At 48.0% G+C, this 13241-nt stretch overlaps 1 protein-coding gene across 1 annotated transcript in view; it reads left to right on the top strand.

The window, feature by feature from the left end:
- Positions 1-6582: 6582 nt before the first annotated feature.
- The window catches only part of FBXW11 (F-box and WD repeat domain containing 11), a 35775-nt gene continuing 29116 nt past the window's right edge, over positions 6583-13241 (top strand). The window contains exons 1-2 of the mRNA XM_006148348.3: positions 6583-6791; positions 8085-8175. Coding sequence (XP_006148410.1) covers positions 6715-6791; positions 8085-8175 — 168 coding nt within the window. The 5' untranslated portion in view covers positions 6583-6714. The remainder of the gene's footprint in view (positions 6792-8084; positions 8176-13241) is intronic.

A 13241-nucleotide genomic window follows, 5' to 3' on the forward strand; every position in this document is an offset into this window, starting at 1 on the left:
GGGTGGAGGGTGGGGGGATGGGGAAGCTTGATAGAATAATGAAAGCCAGACATAGGTTTCTAAGAAAATGCTTGGTTTTAGCACCTCAGAGTGCTTTTTAGCCCAAGCCATGGACTACCTAATTCAGTACCTCTTTGTCCTGAATAGGCTTGAAACAAAAAACTCGTTAAGTCTGCATGCTTTTTGGGAATGGCTACCCTGAGGCACCCCAGAAACGGAGGGCTTCCTATTCTTCTGAAGACATTTAAGGGGACATAAGACTCATGCCAAGATAATAGAGTGGGCGTAGTTTTTGCCAGAGGAGAGGCGCACCATTGCACCATCGTTCTCCCCTTCCCGGCAGTATCCGGGACTGGGGGAGGGGAGGGGAACCAGTACTGGTCCTTGTCAAGTGCGGCTCGTACCTGCACCTGTGCCCTCTGTCGCACCAGCCTTCCTGACAGGGCCAGCACTCCCTCTGCCCAGCGAGGGTCTGCAGAGCACTCTCCGAGTTCCCGTGCAGATGAAGTGAGTCACCCTGTGCTAGAAAGGCAGGCCCAGGAGAGCTGATTTGTCGAGGTCACACAGCGAGCAGCTGGAAACCAAGGTTCAGCTCAGGCTTGGTGACTTTCCAGCCAGTGTGTTTCCCTGGCAAACCCACGGCCTCCTGAAAGGGCGAAGAGAGTTTAAAATACCAACTAAAAGAATTAAGTGTAGTCTCGCAGAGGCACCGAGATGCTGCTCAAGTGGACTGAGGCATTTGAAAGAGGAGGACATGTGGGCTAGCAAGGTTTAACCCTTACAGCTGCTCATGGAAGTGTTTGCGGGCTGAATCAGAGAATGGAAAGGGTGTCGTCGCTACAAAAGTAGTTTCTGACATGTCCGAACTGCCTGGTGGCACTTAAAAATGCAGACTTCCGGGCTTGACCATCGAGAGATTCTAGGATAATGTCTGGGGATCTGTCTTTGTTGCTATTGTTTTCGAAAATCAGTAACCAGAAGTGATTCAGATATTACCACCCGGTCTCCACCAGCTTGCAGACCACCCAGTCAGGCTTGGAAACTCTGCCCCAGCTCCATGTAGTCAGTGGCGTTTTGAAGCCACCGAGGCCTGAAAGGCAACTGTCAGATGCATTCCTGTCTTGCTGTTTATTTCAGCTCTCAGAGAGCAGAGGACTCGAGGGGAATGAATGAGGAGTGTGTTTATAACTCATTAGGAAGATTTGGTTAGTTATGTGGAAAGAAGTGACATAAACCTTGAAAAGTAGCCGTGCTCTAATACAGTTTTTACAGTCTGATGTATGCTTTTATTCCATGGGCTGGACAGACAGAAAGATACAGCTCTCCTGACAGGATCTCGACACCATGGTCCACCCCCCAGCCCAGCCAGCCCAGAGAGTGTGCACACGGGTGCCTGGTGTCCAGCGGGGTGTGCCCACCTGTGAGCCGGCAGCCCTCCACGGGAATCCGGCTCACAGAACATGGCATTTTAATGCCGTGACGCTGCGCGGCGCCAGCCATGTTTTATTATTACCTGTTGAAGCTAGAAGAGGAAGGTCAGGTAAGTCCTCTCGAATTACAAACGTTTAAAGAAAAGCTAAGTCTACTAGCCCATGGCTAGAGGCTTTAAATGAGAATATGATTGAAGAGGACTGGGAAATTTTGAAATGCACAATTCCGATGAATGACTTTTCCAATCCTAGTCATTGAGAGGTCCCAGTGGAAGCCCTCGTGGTTATCAGTGGGTATCCCTGGTCTTCAGTGAACATAGAAGATGGGAGGAAGGCATGGTCAGAGGCGCTCTGGTAAAAAGGTGGCACTGTAAAATCGGTCAGCTCCGAGAGACTTGGAAACGAAGTAGTCAGCTGTCTGATGGAGAGTGTGAAGAATGAAGGGTTAGAGTGCAGTGGTAGAAAGAAAGGCGCATTTTCACTTTTTAGATGTTTTCTTTTCCACTATGAATAATGGCTTTATCAGTTTATTATTGTTACTATTGTTATTTGTAATTTTGCCAGCGGGTGTTTGTGCTCACTGAGGCAGACAAACATAGAGGCAGAGGCGGAGGAGGGGGGTGGGAAAGCAGACCACCCCCGTGGGAGATGGGCACACCACAGTCCTGTCTCCACTCTCCCTCCTTTCTGGAGTCTGGTGCAGGCAGATGGATAGGATCCAGGTATTTTAACCATCGCACCATCGGCTGGCGCATGAATAATAGTTTTAAACCAAGAAAGGCGAGAAGGATGGTGGGTCGGAAGCGTGACGTGTCAGGCACCACGCAGGTGCTGTGCACAGGTCGGGTGACTTCCCTGCTGGCAGGAAGCCCGTGGGCCGAGGCTCAGACCCGGGAGCGTGGGCAGTCGAGGGCCCGTGGCACAGCCGCCCTGAGCAGTCTCTGTGCCCACGCCGACGTGCGCACTCTCCTGAGTCAGAGACAGCGCATTCGGCAGATATTGACAGTTACGGTGAGGATTGCGCCCCGGCAGGATTCTTAAATGGGCCTCAGAACTTCATCCGCATCTGAAACGGTGATCGAGGCGTGCAAGCCTGGAAGTATGTGTGCAGGGTGTAAAGGATGTTTAGGGTTTAAAACTGTGTGATTTATATACATTCTGTAATCTTCCTGTAACAAACGTGGCTTATGTATGTTAAAAAGGAAAACAAAACAGGCTAGCTAGTGGCATGGCTGTTAAGGCAGCCGTACCCCACATGGCCAACTACATGGTTTGAGTCCTAGGCCCGGTGGCTTGAAAAACAGGCTGCGCTCCAGTAATGATTGTCCAAAATCTTGAAAGGAGAGATGGAGAAAGGATGCAGCGTGACCGTGACCAGCCCCCTGGTGGGGGGGTGTTCTCACGTTCTCTCTCTCTCTGAGCACTCAGACCCTCTAGCAAATTTAAAAAGACAGACAGACAAGAAAGCAAAGCAGCTAAGGCAGCGTGTGAGTGAGCGGGTGGGAGACCGGCTCTGTAAAGCCCGCACGCTGCCCCTGACCCACGTTCCCTTTGTGGATGCTTACCAAGCTCAGTAGGCAGAAAACGTAGAGCTAGGCCGTCAGCCTTCTCAGTCTCTGAGATGGGCAGCGTCATCTCGGTGTCCCTGTAGACTGTGACCTCAAAATGGGGTCAAAGCTGATAGCTCAGCGTTGGGCCCAGTGAGTGTTAATGGCCGCGTCAGTGAGAGCCCAGAGGGGAATCGCGGTGGCCGGTGTCCTAGGTGCTGTTCTTGGCTCTGACCCATCGAGTAAGGCTCGCTACGACACATGTGCTGTCTTGTAGAGCTGGTGTAGGCTGAAATGGACGGAGCAGATACACTTCGAAGGTGGATTTTAGTAAAGATAAATGTCAGCCCTTGTCCAGAGCTGTGTCTCCCTCCCATTCCAGCTGGCCCTGCTAGTACAGAATTGGGGGAGTTGTTTTACTGTTTCTGGGAAAGAGGTGTAGAATTTCCTTCCTTCCTTCCTCCCTCTTACCCCACATGGCCAACTACATGGTTTGAGTCCTAGGCCCGGTGGCTTGAAAAACAGGCTGCGCTCCAGTAATGATTGTCCAAAATCTTGAAAGGAGAGATGGAGAAAGGATGCAGCGTGACCGTTGACCAGCCCCCTGGTGGGGGGTGTTCTCACGTTCTCTCTCTCTCTGAGCACTCAGACCCTCTAGCAAATTTAAAAAGACAGACAGACAAGAAAGCAAAGCAGCTAAGGCAGCGTGTGAGTGAGCGGGTGGGAGACCGGCTCTGTAAAGCCCGCACGCTGCCCCTGACCCACGTTCCCTTTGTGGATGCTTACCAAGCTCAGTAGGCAGAAAACGTAGAGCTAGGCCGTCAGCCTTCTCAGTCTCTGAGATGGGCAGCGTCATCTCGGTGTCCCTGTAGACTGTGACCTCAAAATGGGGTCAAAGCTGATAGCTCAGCGTTGGGCCCAGTGAGTGTTAATGGCCGCGTCAGTGAGAGCCCAGAGGGGAATCGCGGTGGCCGGTGTCCTAGGTGCTGTTCTTGGCTCTGACCCATCGAGTAAGGCTCGCTACGACACATGTGCTGTCTTGTAGAGCTGGTGTAGGCTGAAATGGACGGAGCAGATACACTTCGAAGGTGGATTTTAGTAAAGATAAATGTCAGCCCTTGTCCAGAGCTGTGTCTCCCTCCCATTCCAGCTGGCCCTGCTAGTACAGAATTGGGGGAGTTGTTTTACTGTTTCTGGGAAAGAGGTGTAGAATTTCCTTCCTTCCTTCCTCCCTCACCCTCTCTCTATCTCTCTTCCCTCCCTCCTATTTTCTTTCTTTCTTCCTTTCCTACAGGGCTTGTGTGCTTACCAGACACAAAGCGAGACAGAGAGAGACAAAGCACTCCTCGGCGGGGGATGTCCGCAGTCCCCACTCCTCCGCTTCTCCACTTGGGGCATGTACACACGTGCCTTGGATGTTTCTCGAACTGCTGGGGCAGGATTCAAACCGTGGTTGGCCACGTGGGATCCAGCTCCTTAACCACCACCCTATAGCCACCCAGAGGGGCCTGTCTAGGATTTTATTTTAACTTACCTGCCGTCTTCGGCACCTATTGAAATATGACTGCTTATTGAAGGCAGTGCAGTCTTTGCATGAACTGTAATACGGCCACGATGCAGGGCAGAATGGCGATTCCAGTACAGCCCTCCTCCTCGGACCATAGCTGCGTATTCGGTCTGGAGGCCTGGAGCCATAATCTGCATAATCAGTGTGACAATATTCATTGTTAGAGTTGAAGAAAAACCTTAGTTTGTAAAACATTGTTATCGCATCATCTCATTTTAATATTTCCAAATAGGGCAGGGAGTATTTTCTCCATTCTGTACAAATGAGAAAATCGAAGCTCTAATGACTTATCTACACTGTGGTCTGCCCACACCACATTCAGTGCTACTGTATTGCTTCTACTTGAAAAAGAAAGCAAACACCTTGCAGAATGCTCTGTTGTCTTTAAAATCTTTTCATGGAACTGTGATTCTCACAGGTAGCGTGAGGAAGGACAGTTGGTTCTGGTGATACCATTTCATGGGACAGTGAAGGCACGTTGGAATTTCCTGATTGAAAAGGAGAGAGAGAAGAGCAAGAGCAAGCGTGAAACACCCTCCAGAGGGTCTGGTCACACTGTAGTCCCCTGCCTCTGGTCATCCAGTGCATTGGATTCTGGGCAATGGCACATGCGCCTCGAGGTGTCTCAGGGCAGGCAGGGGTTCGAACTGTGGTTGCCATGTGGGACCTGGCTTCTCTCTCTAAAGGTTTTTGCTATAGGGCGTGTGGATTCTCTGGAGAGAAAGAGAGAAGGAAGGTGAGAAATCACACCCCAAGGGGCATGGCCACGTCACAGTACCCTTTCCTCCATTCTCCTCTTTGGAGTTGGGTACACACATACCCAGCATGATTTTCAAGCTGCCAGGTTCAGAACTTGAACTGTGCTCGGCCACATGGAAATCCCGTGCCTTAACCGCCATGCCACCTGCTAGCTAGAGATGTGGCTTCTCTGGTGGAGCATTACTGCTAGGCCATGAAGCCAGCCCCGTATGTTTTAAAGATGGGTCTGTGTTTCTTTCTTTCTTTTTGTTTTCTTTTCTTTTCTTTCTTTCTTTTTTTTTTTTTTTGGAGAGGTTTTCGCTATAGGGTGTGTGTGCTCACCAGACAGACAGAGAGAGACATAGAGACAGAAAGCGAGAAATCACCCCCCAGGGGGGATGGCCATGCCACAATCCCTTCTCCTCCATTCTCCTCTCGGGATCTTGGGCACGCACGCACACGCGCCTGGCGTGAGTTTTAAGCCACCAGGTCTGGGACTCGAACCATGATCGACTACGTGGGAGTCCAGCAACATAGCCATTACGCTCACTGCTGGTCCCTCTTTTTTGTTTCCTTAACAGCCAGAGATACACAGTGGGCATGAATTAAGGGATATACTTTGTTGTGAGAGACAGTGAACAAGACGAGAGTGAACACAAACTTAGAAGCAAGAAGACTGAGTTCTATTCCTGGCTTACCGCTGAGTAGTATAAAACCTTAAGTACTTTACTCCATGCCACATTTGTAATGGGGGAGCTGTTTCCTCAAGGGTGTTTTTTTTTTTTTTTTTTTGAGAGGGTTTTGCTATAGGGCCTGCACACTAACCAGAAAGACAGAGAGAGACAGAAGGTGAGAAATCACCCCCCAGGGAAGATGGCCACGCCGCAATCCCTTCTCCTCCTTTCTCCTCCCGGACTTGGGCACGCACACACATGCACATGGGTTTAAGCCACCAGGTCTGGGACTCGAACTGTGGTTGACTACATGGGAGTCCAGCGACGTAGCCATTACGCCAACTGTTGGTCCCAGCCTCAATGGGTCTTATAAGAGTTGTGTAAAGGAGAATGAGGATCAATCTTCTGTCGTACCACCTGACAGGCACAGATCTGTCCAAGGTCAGCTTTGATGCTCAGGAGCAGTTTCCATTAGGGCCAGAAAGACGTGTGTATGTCTGTGTACTCGCATTTGCTCACCGGAGAACTTCCGGTTTTGCTGAAGCAATTTACCTGGTTCAGAATTTCTTCATTCCTCTTATCTCTGAGCAGATGATGGTACATTTCCGTCGCCCTTCCCACTCTTTCATTCCCTTTTCTGTCTTGTAGAGCAAGGCTTAGATCACATAGCAGAAAACATCCTTTCCTACCTGGACGCCAGGTCTCTGTGTGCAGCAGAGCTGGTCTGTAAAGAATGGCAGCGAGTGATCTCGGAGGGAATGCTGTGGAAGAAGCTGATTGAACGCATGGTGCGCACTGATCCTTTATGGAAGGGGCTGTCAGAACGGAGAGGGTGGTAAGTACTTGGTTCACTCGTTCCTTTAGAAAGTGTGTTACTCGACATAGGATCAGCTTAACTGCTCAGAGGCAATTCATACTTGCATGCGTATTGGCCTATTTTAAACAAAGGGAAAGAAGGAGTGGTCGAAAGTTTTTAAAAACTTAAAGCTGTTAGACTTTCTTTCTGAATTGTGTATTTCCTTTATATGTATTAACTGTTAGGAAGTGTCGTACTGTTTGGGTGATTTGGCTTTTCAAAAATAAGTACTTATGCTTTTTCCTTCATACTTTCCTTTTTAAAAAATTTTATTTATTGGGAACCAGCAGTTAGCGTAATGGCTATGTCACTGGACTCCCACGTAGTCGACTGCAATTCATGTCCTGGACCCGGTGGCTTAGAACTCACGCCGGGCTCATGTGCGTGTGTGCCCAAGATCCCGAGAGGAGAATGGAGGAGAAGGGATTGCAGCGTGACCATCCCCCCTGGGGGTGATTTCTCGCTTTCTGTCTCTATGTCTCTCTCTGTCTGTCTGGTGAGCGCATGTGCCCTATAGCGAAAACCTCTCCAAAAGAAAAAAAATTTTTATTTATTATCATAATCTTGTTTAGATTATATTGAATCACATAATTTTATAGTGGACTACATTTATTTTTCCAGAAGGAATACCATGCATATCAGTCAATACAGAGACATTAAACTCCCCATCATCATCCAATAGCTTTTCTTTTTTTCATAGCTTCCTACTTTTCTTAGGGGATGATGCTCTTCCCTAAAGATAGATAAGACAGAAAATATGAGAGGTGCCGTTTTGCTGTTTGCCGTTTTGTTATTGCTCCTGAGTGAGGGTATGGGAAGCACAGGGACAGGGTTTTCAGAGAAAACTCATATCACAGCGCTGCAGCGCTGTGCATGTCGGTGTGGGCCCTATTAGCACAGGGGAGGGCCCTACAGATGGAAGTGCAGGCGCTGGGCGTGAGCGGAGGCGCGTATGGGGGAGAGCGGCATGCGTAAGTTAGCGCTTCTGCACCCGCCACGTCAGCACGTTCTCTTGAACGCTAGGATGAAAGGCTAGGTTATTGTGTTCTGATGCTAAGAAGGCAAAAGGCAGGGGTACCCGACGGCTGGGGACGGAACTGCCTTGTCCCTGAAATGGAGATTTAATTGTCAGAAATCTGAACCTCAAAATGTAAAAGCACAGCGCAAGTTAAAAGACATGAAAGATGTGATATTTTTCTAAGCACTGTGTTTAAATAAAATTTGCCCTTTTATGTACAAAAAATGTAACATCTGTTTGTTTTTATCTGCTAGGGATCAGTACCTGTTTAAGAACAGACCCACAGATGGCCCTCCCAACTCATTTTATAGGTCCTTATACCCAAAGATTATCCAGGACATAGAGGTAACTTTACGATTTATCTGTTTTATGGGCTCTCTGTGTGTTGTTCTCACCTTTTATGTTGCCTTACAGTATTCTTTTGTTCCAAAGTCGTGGAACTGGTCACTCTTTTTCAAACGTGGGGTTTGGGGTAAATGTGTCACAGCGCATAACCTGCAGCTGTTTTTCAGAGTCCATGTCGATGTCTTTTTTTAAAAAAGACACTTAAATTTTTAAAACACAAAATGCTTCTGCAAGGCTGCCAGTTAAATAAAACTTTTGTCACATACCAACTTTTTATTCTAATTTGATAAATTTTTCAAAATCCAAGACCTGTTTTTTTGGTAAGTATAGATTTACATTTTTCACCCATTTCTAGAGAATTAAAGAGGACACATGGTCAGTTTCCTTGTAAATTGCCCATAGTTCTTCATAAAAATAAGTCTGAAATCTTTCGAAGGAATAGTTACATGGGTTTATAGAGCAGATTACACTCTTGGACCATTCTGGATTTGAGTACAACTTCACCAGACCGGTAAAACTCTGTAAACTTGACGAGAAACACTGGAAATGTTTGATACTGTTCGTGTGTCGTAATTAGTTCAGTTTTATTATTGAATCTTTTCCCTTGAACCAGGAAAGACACGCACAGGCATTTCTCATGAACTCTTTCACATGTGTTCTTGGCAGACCTCGGTTACTTCCCTGTTTCCCCTCGGCAGAGCAGTTTAGCTTTCACCAGGCAACGCTGCACCACCATACAGTTCTCAGTCCCCAAATGTGAAGTAATCCTCTCCCCCAGGTGATAGACATAAAAGTTACTGTGCCAAAATTCATTAATGGAGAAACATGTGCTTTGGGGCCCCTCCCTCATTCAGGCAGATGTGAACTAATGGAATCGTTCCCTTAATGGTACATCTGAATGTGACTGGAATATCATTAAAACACAAACCCTTGTCTTGAGTATTCTGCTCTCTAAAGTGACCTATAAAGTAACCTTTTAGGGAGAGGTAAACGATTTACATCTGCCAGACAAAGTGTACGGTTCAGGAGTGAATCAATCCATGGCAGTTCAAGCCTTGGAAGGGGCTGCTCTGCGGTGCAACAGTGACGCACTGCTTAGAAGCCTGACCTCACCTGGTGACCACGGCTCGAATTCCCGGCCCAGTCAGCCCGAGACACTGAGGATGTGCACGCATGCCCAGAATCTTGCGGGCTAGAGAGCGGAAGGAGGCCATGGTGTGACCAGAGCCTGTGGAGGGTGCTCATTTCTCTCTCTGTCCCTTGCCCTCTCTCCCCTTCCTGCTTCTCTCTCTGTCTCGTGTGCGCAGTCAGGAGTAAAGAACAAACAGAGTAGACTGCCCCTATAGGGTAGTCTTAGCAGCTGAGACACAGTGGCAGCTCTGATCTTAGGTCAGGAAAGAGGGCTCCACCCCTAGATAGGTGCGTTCAGACGCTGCTTGTGTACGCATCTTAAAAACTACCGGTCACTGCCTTCTGGTTTTTGTTGTTTTTTTATTTGCTCTGTTGCACGTTTGTGGGGTGAACTATTTTGAAGTACCTCCATGTTTTTGTGAATAATTTTGTCAAGTTGTCTATTCTGAGAAGTTCAATGTTTAAAGCCAGTCATTAAAAACAGCACTCTGGAGACCCTTGACTGGGTTGAAGACTTGGTGCTATAGGGTTTTATTTATTTATTATCATCATAATCTTGTTTATATTACATTGAATCACATATAACTTTACAGCATATTACATTTCTTTTTCCAGAAAGAATACCATGTATATCAGTCAATACAGAGACATTAAAGCCCCCATTTGGTGCTGTAGGGTATTTAGTCCCCCTACTGCCGTGTCATCGGCAGCTCGAGCTCTCTATTCTGTGGTGTGGCAGTACGTGACAGCACCTACAGTGGCTACTTCCTCAGGCTGAAATGACAGTTAGAGCACAGTTAGAGCAGGAGTTTTGAGGGGAACTGGAGTGATGTGGAAAAACTCTATTTGACACAAACCCTTTGTATCATGGTGGTCTACCCACTGGTTCTTAAAGTGTGGTTTGGGAAAACCCAGTGGTTGGCCACGAGACTGTCCTCCAAGTGTTTGTAGGCTGGCTGTTCCAGTCTGAGGCGTGGCATGTATACTTCTCTGTCGCCACTAGGAGTGACAGAAGCATTTGCCACTAGTAGGGCATCTGTTTATGCCAGACAAGCTTTGCCAAGCACTTTATGGTGTTTCTCATTTAAACTTTCTGGATCAAGCCAGACAAGGTAGACTAAGTCCTTATTTAAAGTTGAGGAAACTGAGTCTCAAAAGGTTAAGTGAAGTGGCTTATGCACGTGGTCAGCCTTGTGATGACCCTTCTGTTGTTCTGCCATCAGTCCAAGTTCTTTGTAATATAAATCACCGACACCACATCAAAAGAGAGTTGTTCTGTTTTAGAAAAATTTATTCTAGGAGAGAGAAAGAAGGCGAGTAGGGGCAGGCATCCCCACAGGAGCTCTGTGCCATGGTCCACTCCATCCTCAGCTAGCCAGGATTGCGGGCATGTACCTGGGGGACCTCAGGACATGAACCTGGGACCTTGCCATAAGTCTTCAGCAATGCAGGGCATTCCCATATCGCCAGAACAGAATTCTTGACCTCTGAGAGTGTGTTCTATGTTGTCCAGGGCAGACATACACATGGAGCGTTCTTTTGGTGATTAATGGTCAAATAGGAGACTCTCCTGGGCTTGGCTCTGCCCCTGTGACTGGTCGGAAACCCTAATAAGTAGAAGATAATAATTACAAGTACCTTCTTTTGAGCTCTTGTAGGCTCAGTGTACCATAAACTATGCTGGGTGATTTCCATAGATTATTAGATTTCATTATTATTATTCTTATCTGTAATAAGGAGAGAAAAACTACTAGAAGTTTTCGAATTATGCTACATAGTTAAGTAGAAGAGATGGAATTTCTTTGATTGCTCTTTTTAAATTTGCTAGGGGGCACATGCACTCTCCAGAGAGAGACAGACAGAGAGAGAGACGGGGAGGGGAAGAAAGCACACTGCAGCAGGGTGTGCTCCTTCTTCTCCCCCCCCCCCCCATCCTGCAGGGACTCTGAGCACACGCGCACATGTGCCTGGTGTGTTTCTCAGGCCACCGAGTCTGGGCCTTCAGCTGCACAGTAGGTCACGTGGAGTCCAGCTGCTTGAACCACGAGGCCACAGGCCACGGGAAGATGGGATTTAAAAAAAAAAAGTATTCATTTATTTTATTTAATTCCATTTGTTTTTATTTTTTAATTTGACGAGAGACAGAGTAAGAGAGAGAGAGGGAAAGCAAGAAAGCAAGCTGCCAGGCCCAGGACTCAAACCACAGTTGACCATGTAGGAATCCAGTGCCCTTAATCACCACACCACCCGCCACCTGCCAGCCTGGAAGATCGGGTTTTAACTGAAGTCTGTGTAGTGTAGGCTCAGCATGGTGGTTTGTTGTCACTTTCAGAGTAAAAAATTAAAGACACACGGGAGAAAGGCATTGTTTTCATGCCTGCCGAATTTCACTGCGGTCCTCTCTCCCTCCTAAGCTGTGAGTATCCTTATCCTTGACTATTAGGAGAAGAAAGGATGGGAGTTAATACAAGATCAGCTGGCCTCGTTTCAGCCCGGTCACAGGAAAGACGGTGCTTCAAAGGGCTTTCAGCATATTGCCCACAGATAAGCTGGAACGCCGAGTGGGTGTTCTTGTCCCGCCTCCCTCCCCGTCGCCCACGCTCTGCTTCAGCGTCTCTGCGTTTGTCCTCGTCTGTAACAAGGTTGCCAGTTCACCGCAGCGTTTTCTGTTGTTTCCCCTCCTCCTTCTGCCTTGACAGCTCGGTTCACGTGCTGGCTCCTGTAACCCGTCCGTTCTCAGATCTGGCCCTGACAAGCAGAAAAGAAATGCTTGTCTGTGAACTCGCCCTTCCACATGGAACCACCAGAAAATTGGCTAACTGTTAAGGAAAAGTGGAGAACCTGGCTTAGTGTGGCCAACTCCTATCTCTCAGGAAATGGGGATGTAAGGAATTAAGTCTGGAGAGAATAAATACACATTCTTAGCTTTCTGCAAAGGTTCATCTCTCCTGGGTGTTCCTGCCACACAGAGAGGCTTACGGGACCTCTAATTAGAGAAGTCCCTGGAAAACCTGGGGCCCAGTCACAGAAGATGCAGCCGTCTTCTCCTTTGCTCTCTGGAGTTGCAGTTACTAGTCACTGTTATTTTACCGTTGCTGACGCTGGGCTCGCTGCTCGGTTCTGTGCTGTGGTGATTTCATCTAACCCTTAACATTGTCAGAAGTGAGATCCTCACTCCAACGCTCACGCTCTTCTCATCCTGTGGCCACCAGTGCCCACTGCTGCCCTCCCGGTGTGGCGGCAGCCCTGTCCGAGCTCTGCCGTTCTGAGCTTGGGCTGTCTTCTCTGCCACTCAGGGCGGTGACAGGGCTGTCTACACCACAGCATTGTCCTCTCTCTGCACTGCATTGAAGTCTTTGAAGCACTCCTCTTGGAACAGACCACTGGGAAAATGGTGGTGTGTTGTCTCACACCTTTTAATAAACCACATTTTATTCAGGGAAAGTGGGGAGCTTTTTTGTGGTTTACAAACTTGATATTAACATTGTCCTTACCAGAGAATGTCGACACTTGCCCACCCACCCAGTTGTGTTTAGGCTTCTAAAAATAATGTTATTCCTCTATACTCAGACATCTGTTTTCACTCTATTGCCAATTTAAATGCCGCTGTATACTTTGTGTATCGTGGCCACTTTCCCAGTATTTTGAAGATTTGCGCAGGGTAAGGGGGTTTTACAAGTTCTCAAAAACATGAACTATCCCTACAGTAGTCACCCCAGGTGACGGCCCAGTGCAGGGGCGGTGCCGCACAGGTAACGGCTGCACCTGCGGTGCCCCTCCTGCTGCTGACCTCCACCGGAAGGCCGAGCCCCGCTTGGGAGTGGAGGAGGGCCCGGTCTGTCACGGTAGATATCAGTGTGGACTGAGACAGCCACTCCTGGCAGTTGGGTGAGAAAGCTTTTTTGGTCACAGCCACTATTTTTGGCCTGTGCTTT

This window comes from Tupaia chinensis, unplaced genomic scaffold, assembly GCF_000334495.1.
Source record: "Tupaia chinensis unplaced genomic scaffold, TupChi_1.0 Scaffold000234_1, whole genome shotgun sequence".
Taxonomy (NCBI): Eukaryota; Metazoa; Chordata; class Mammalia; order Scandentia; family Tupaiidae; genus Tupaia; species Tupaia belangeri.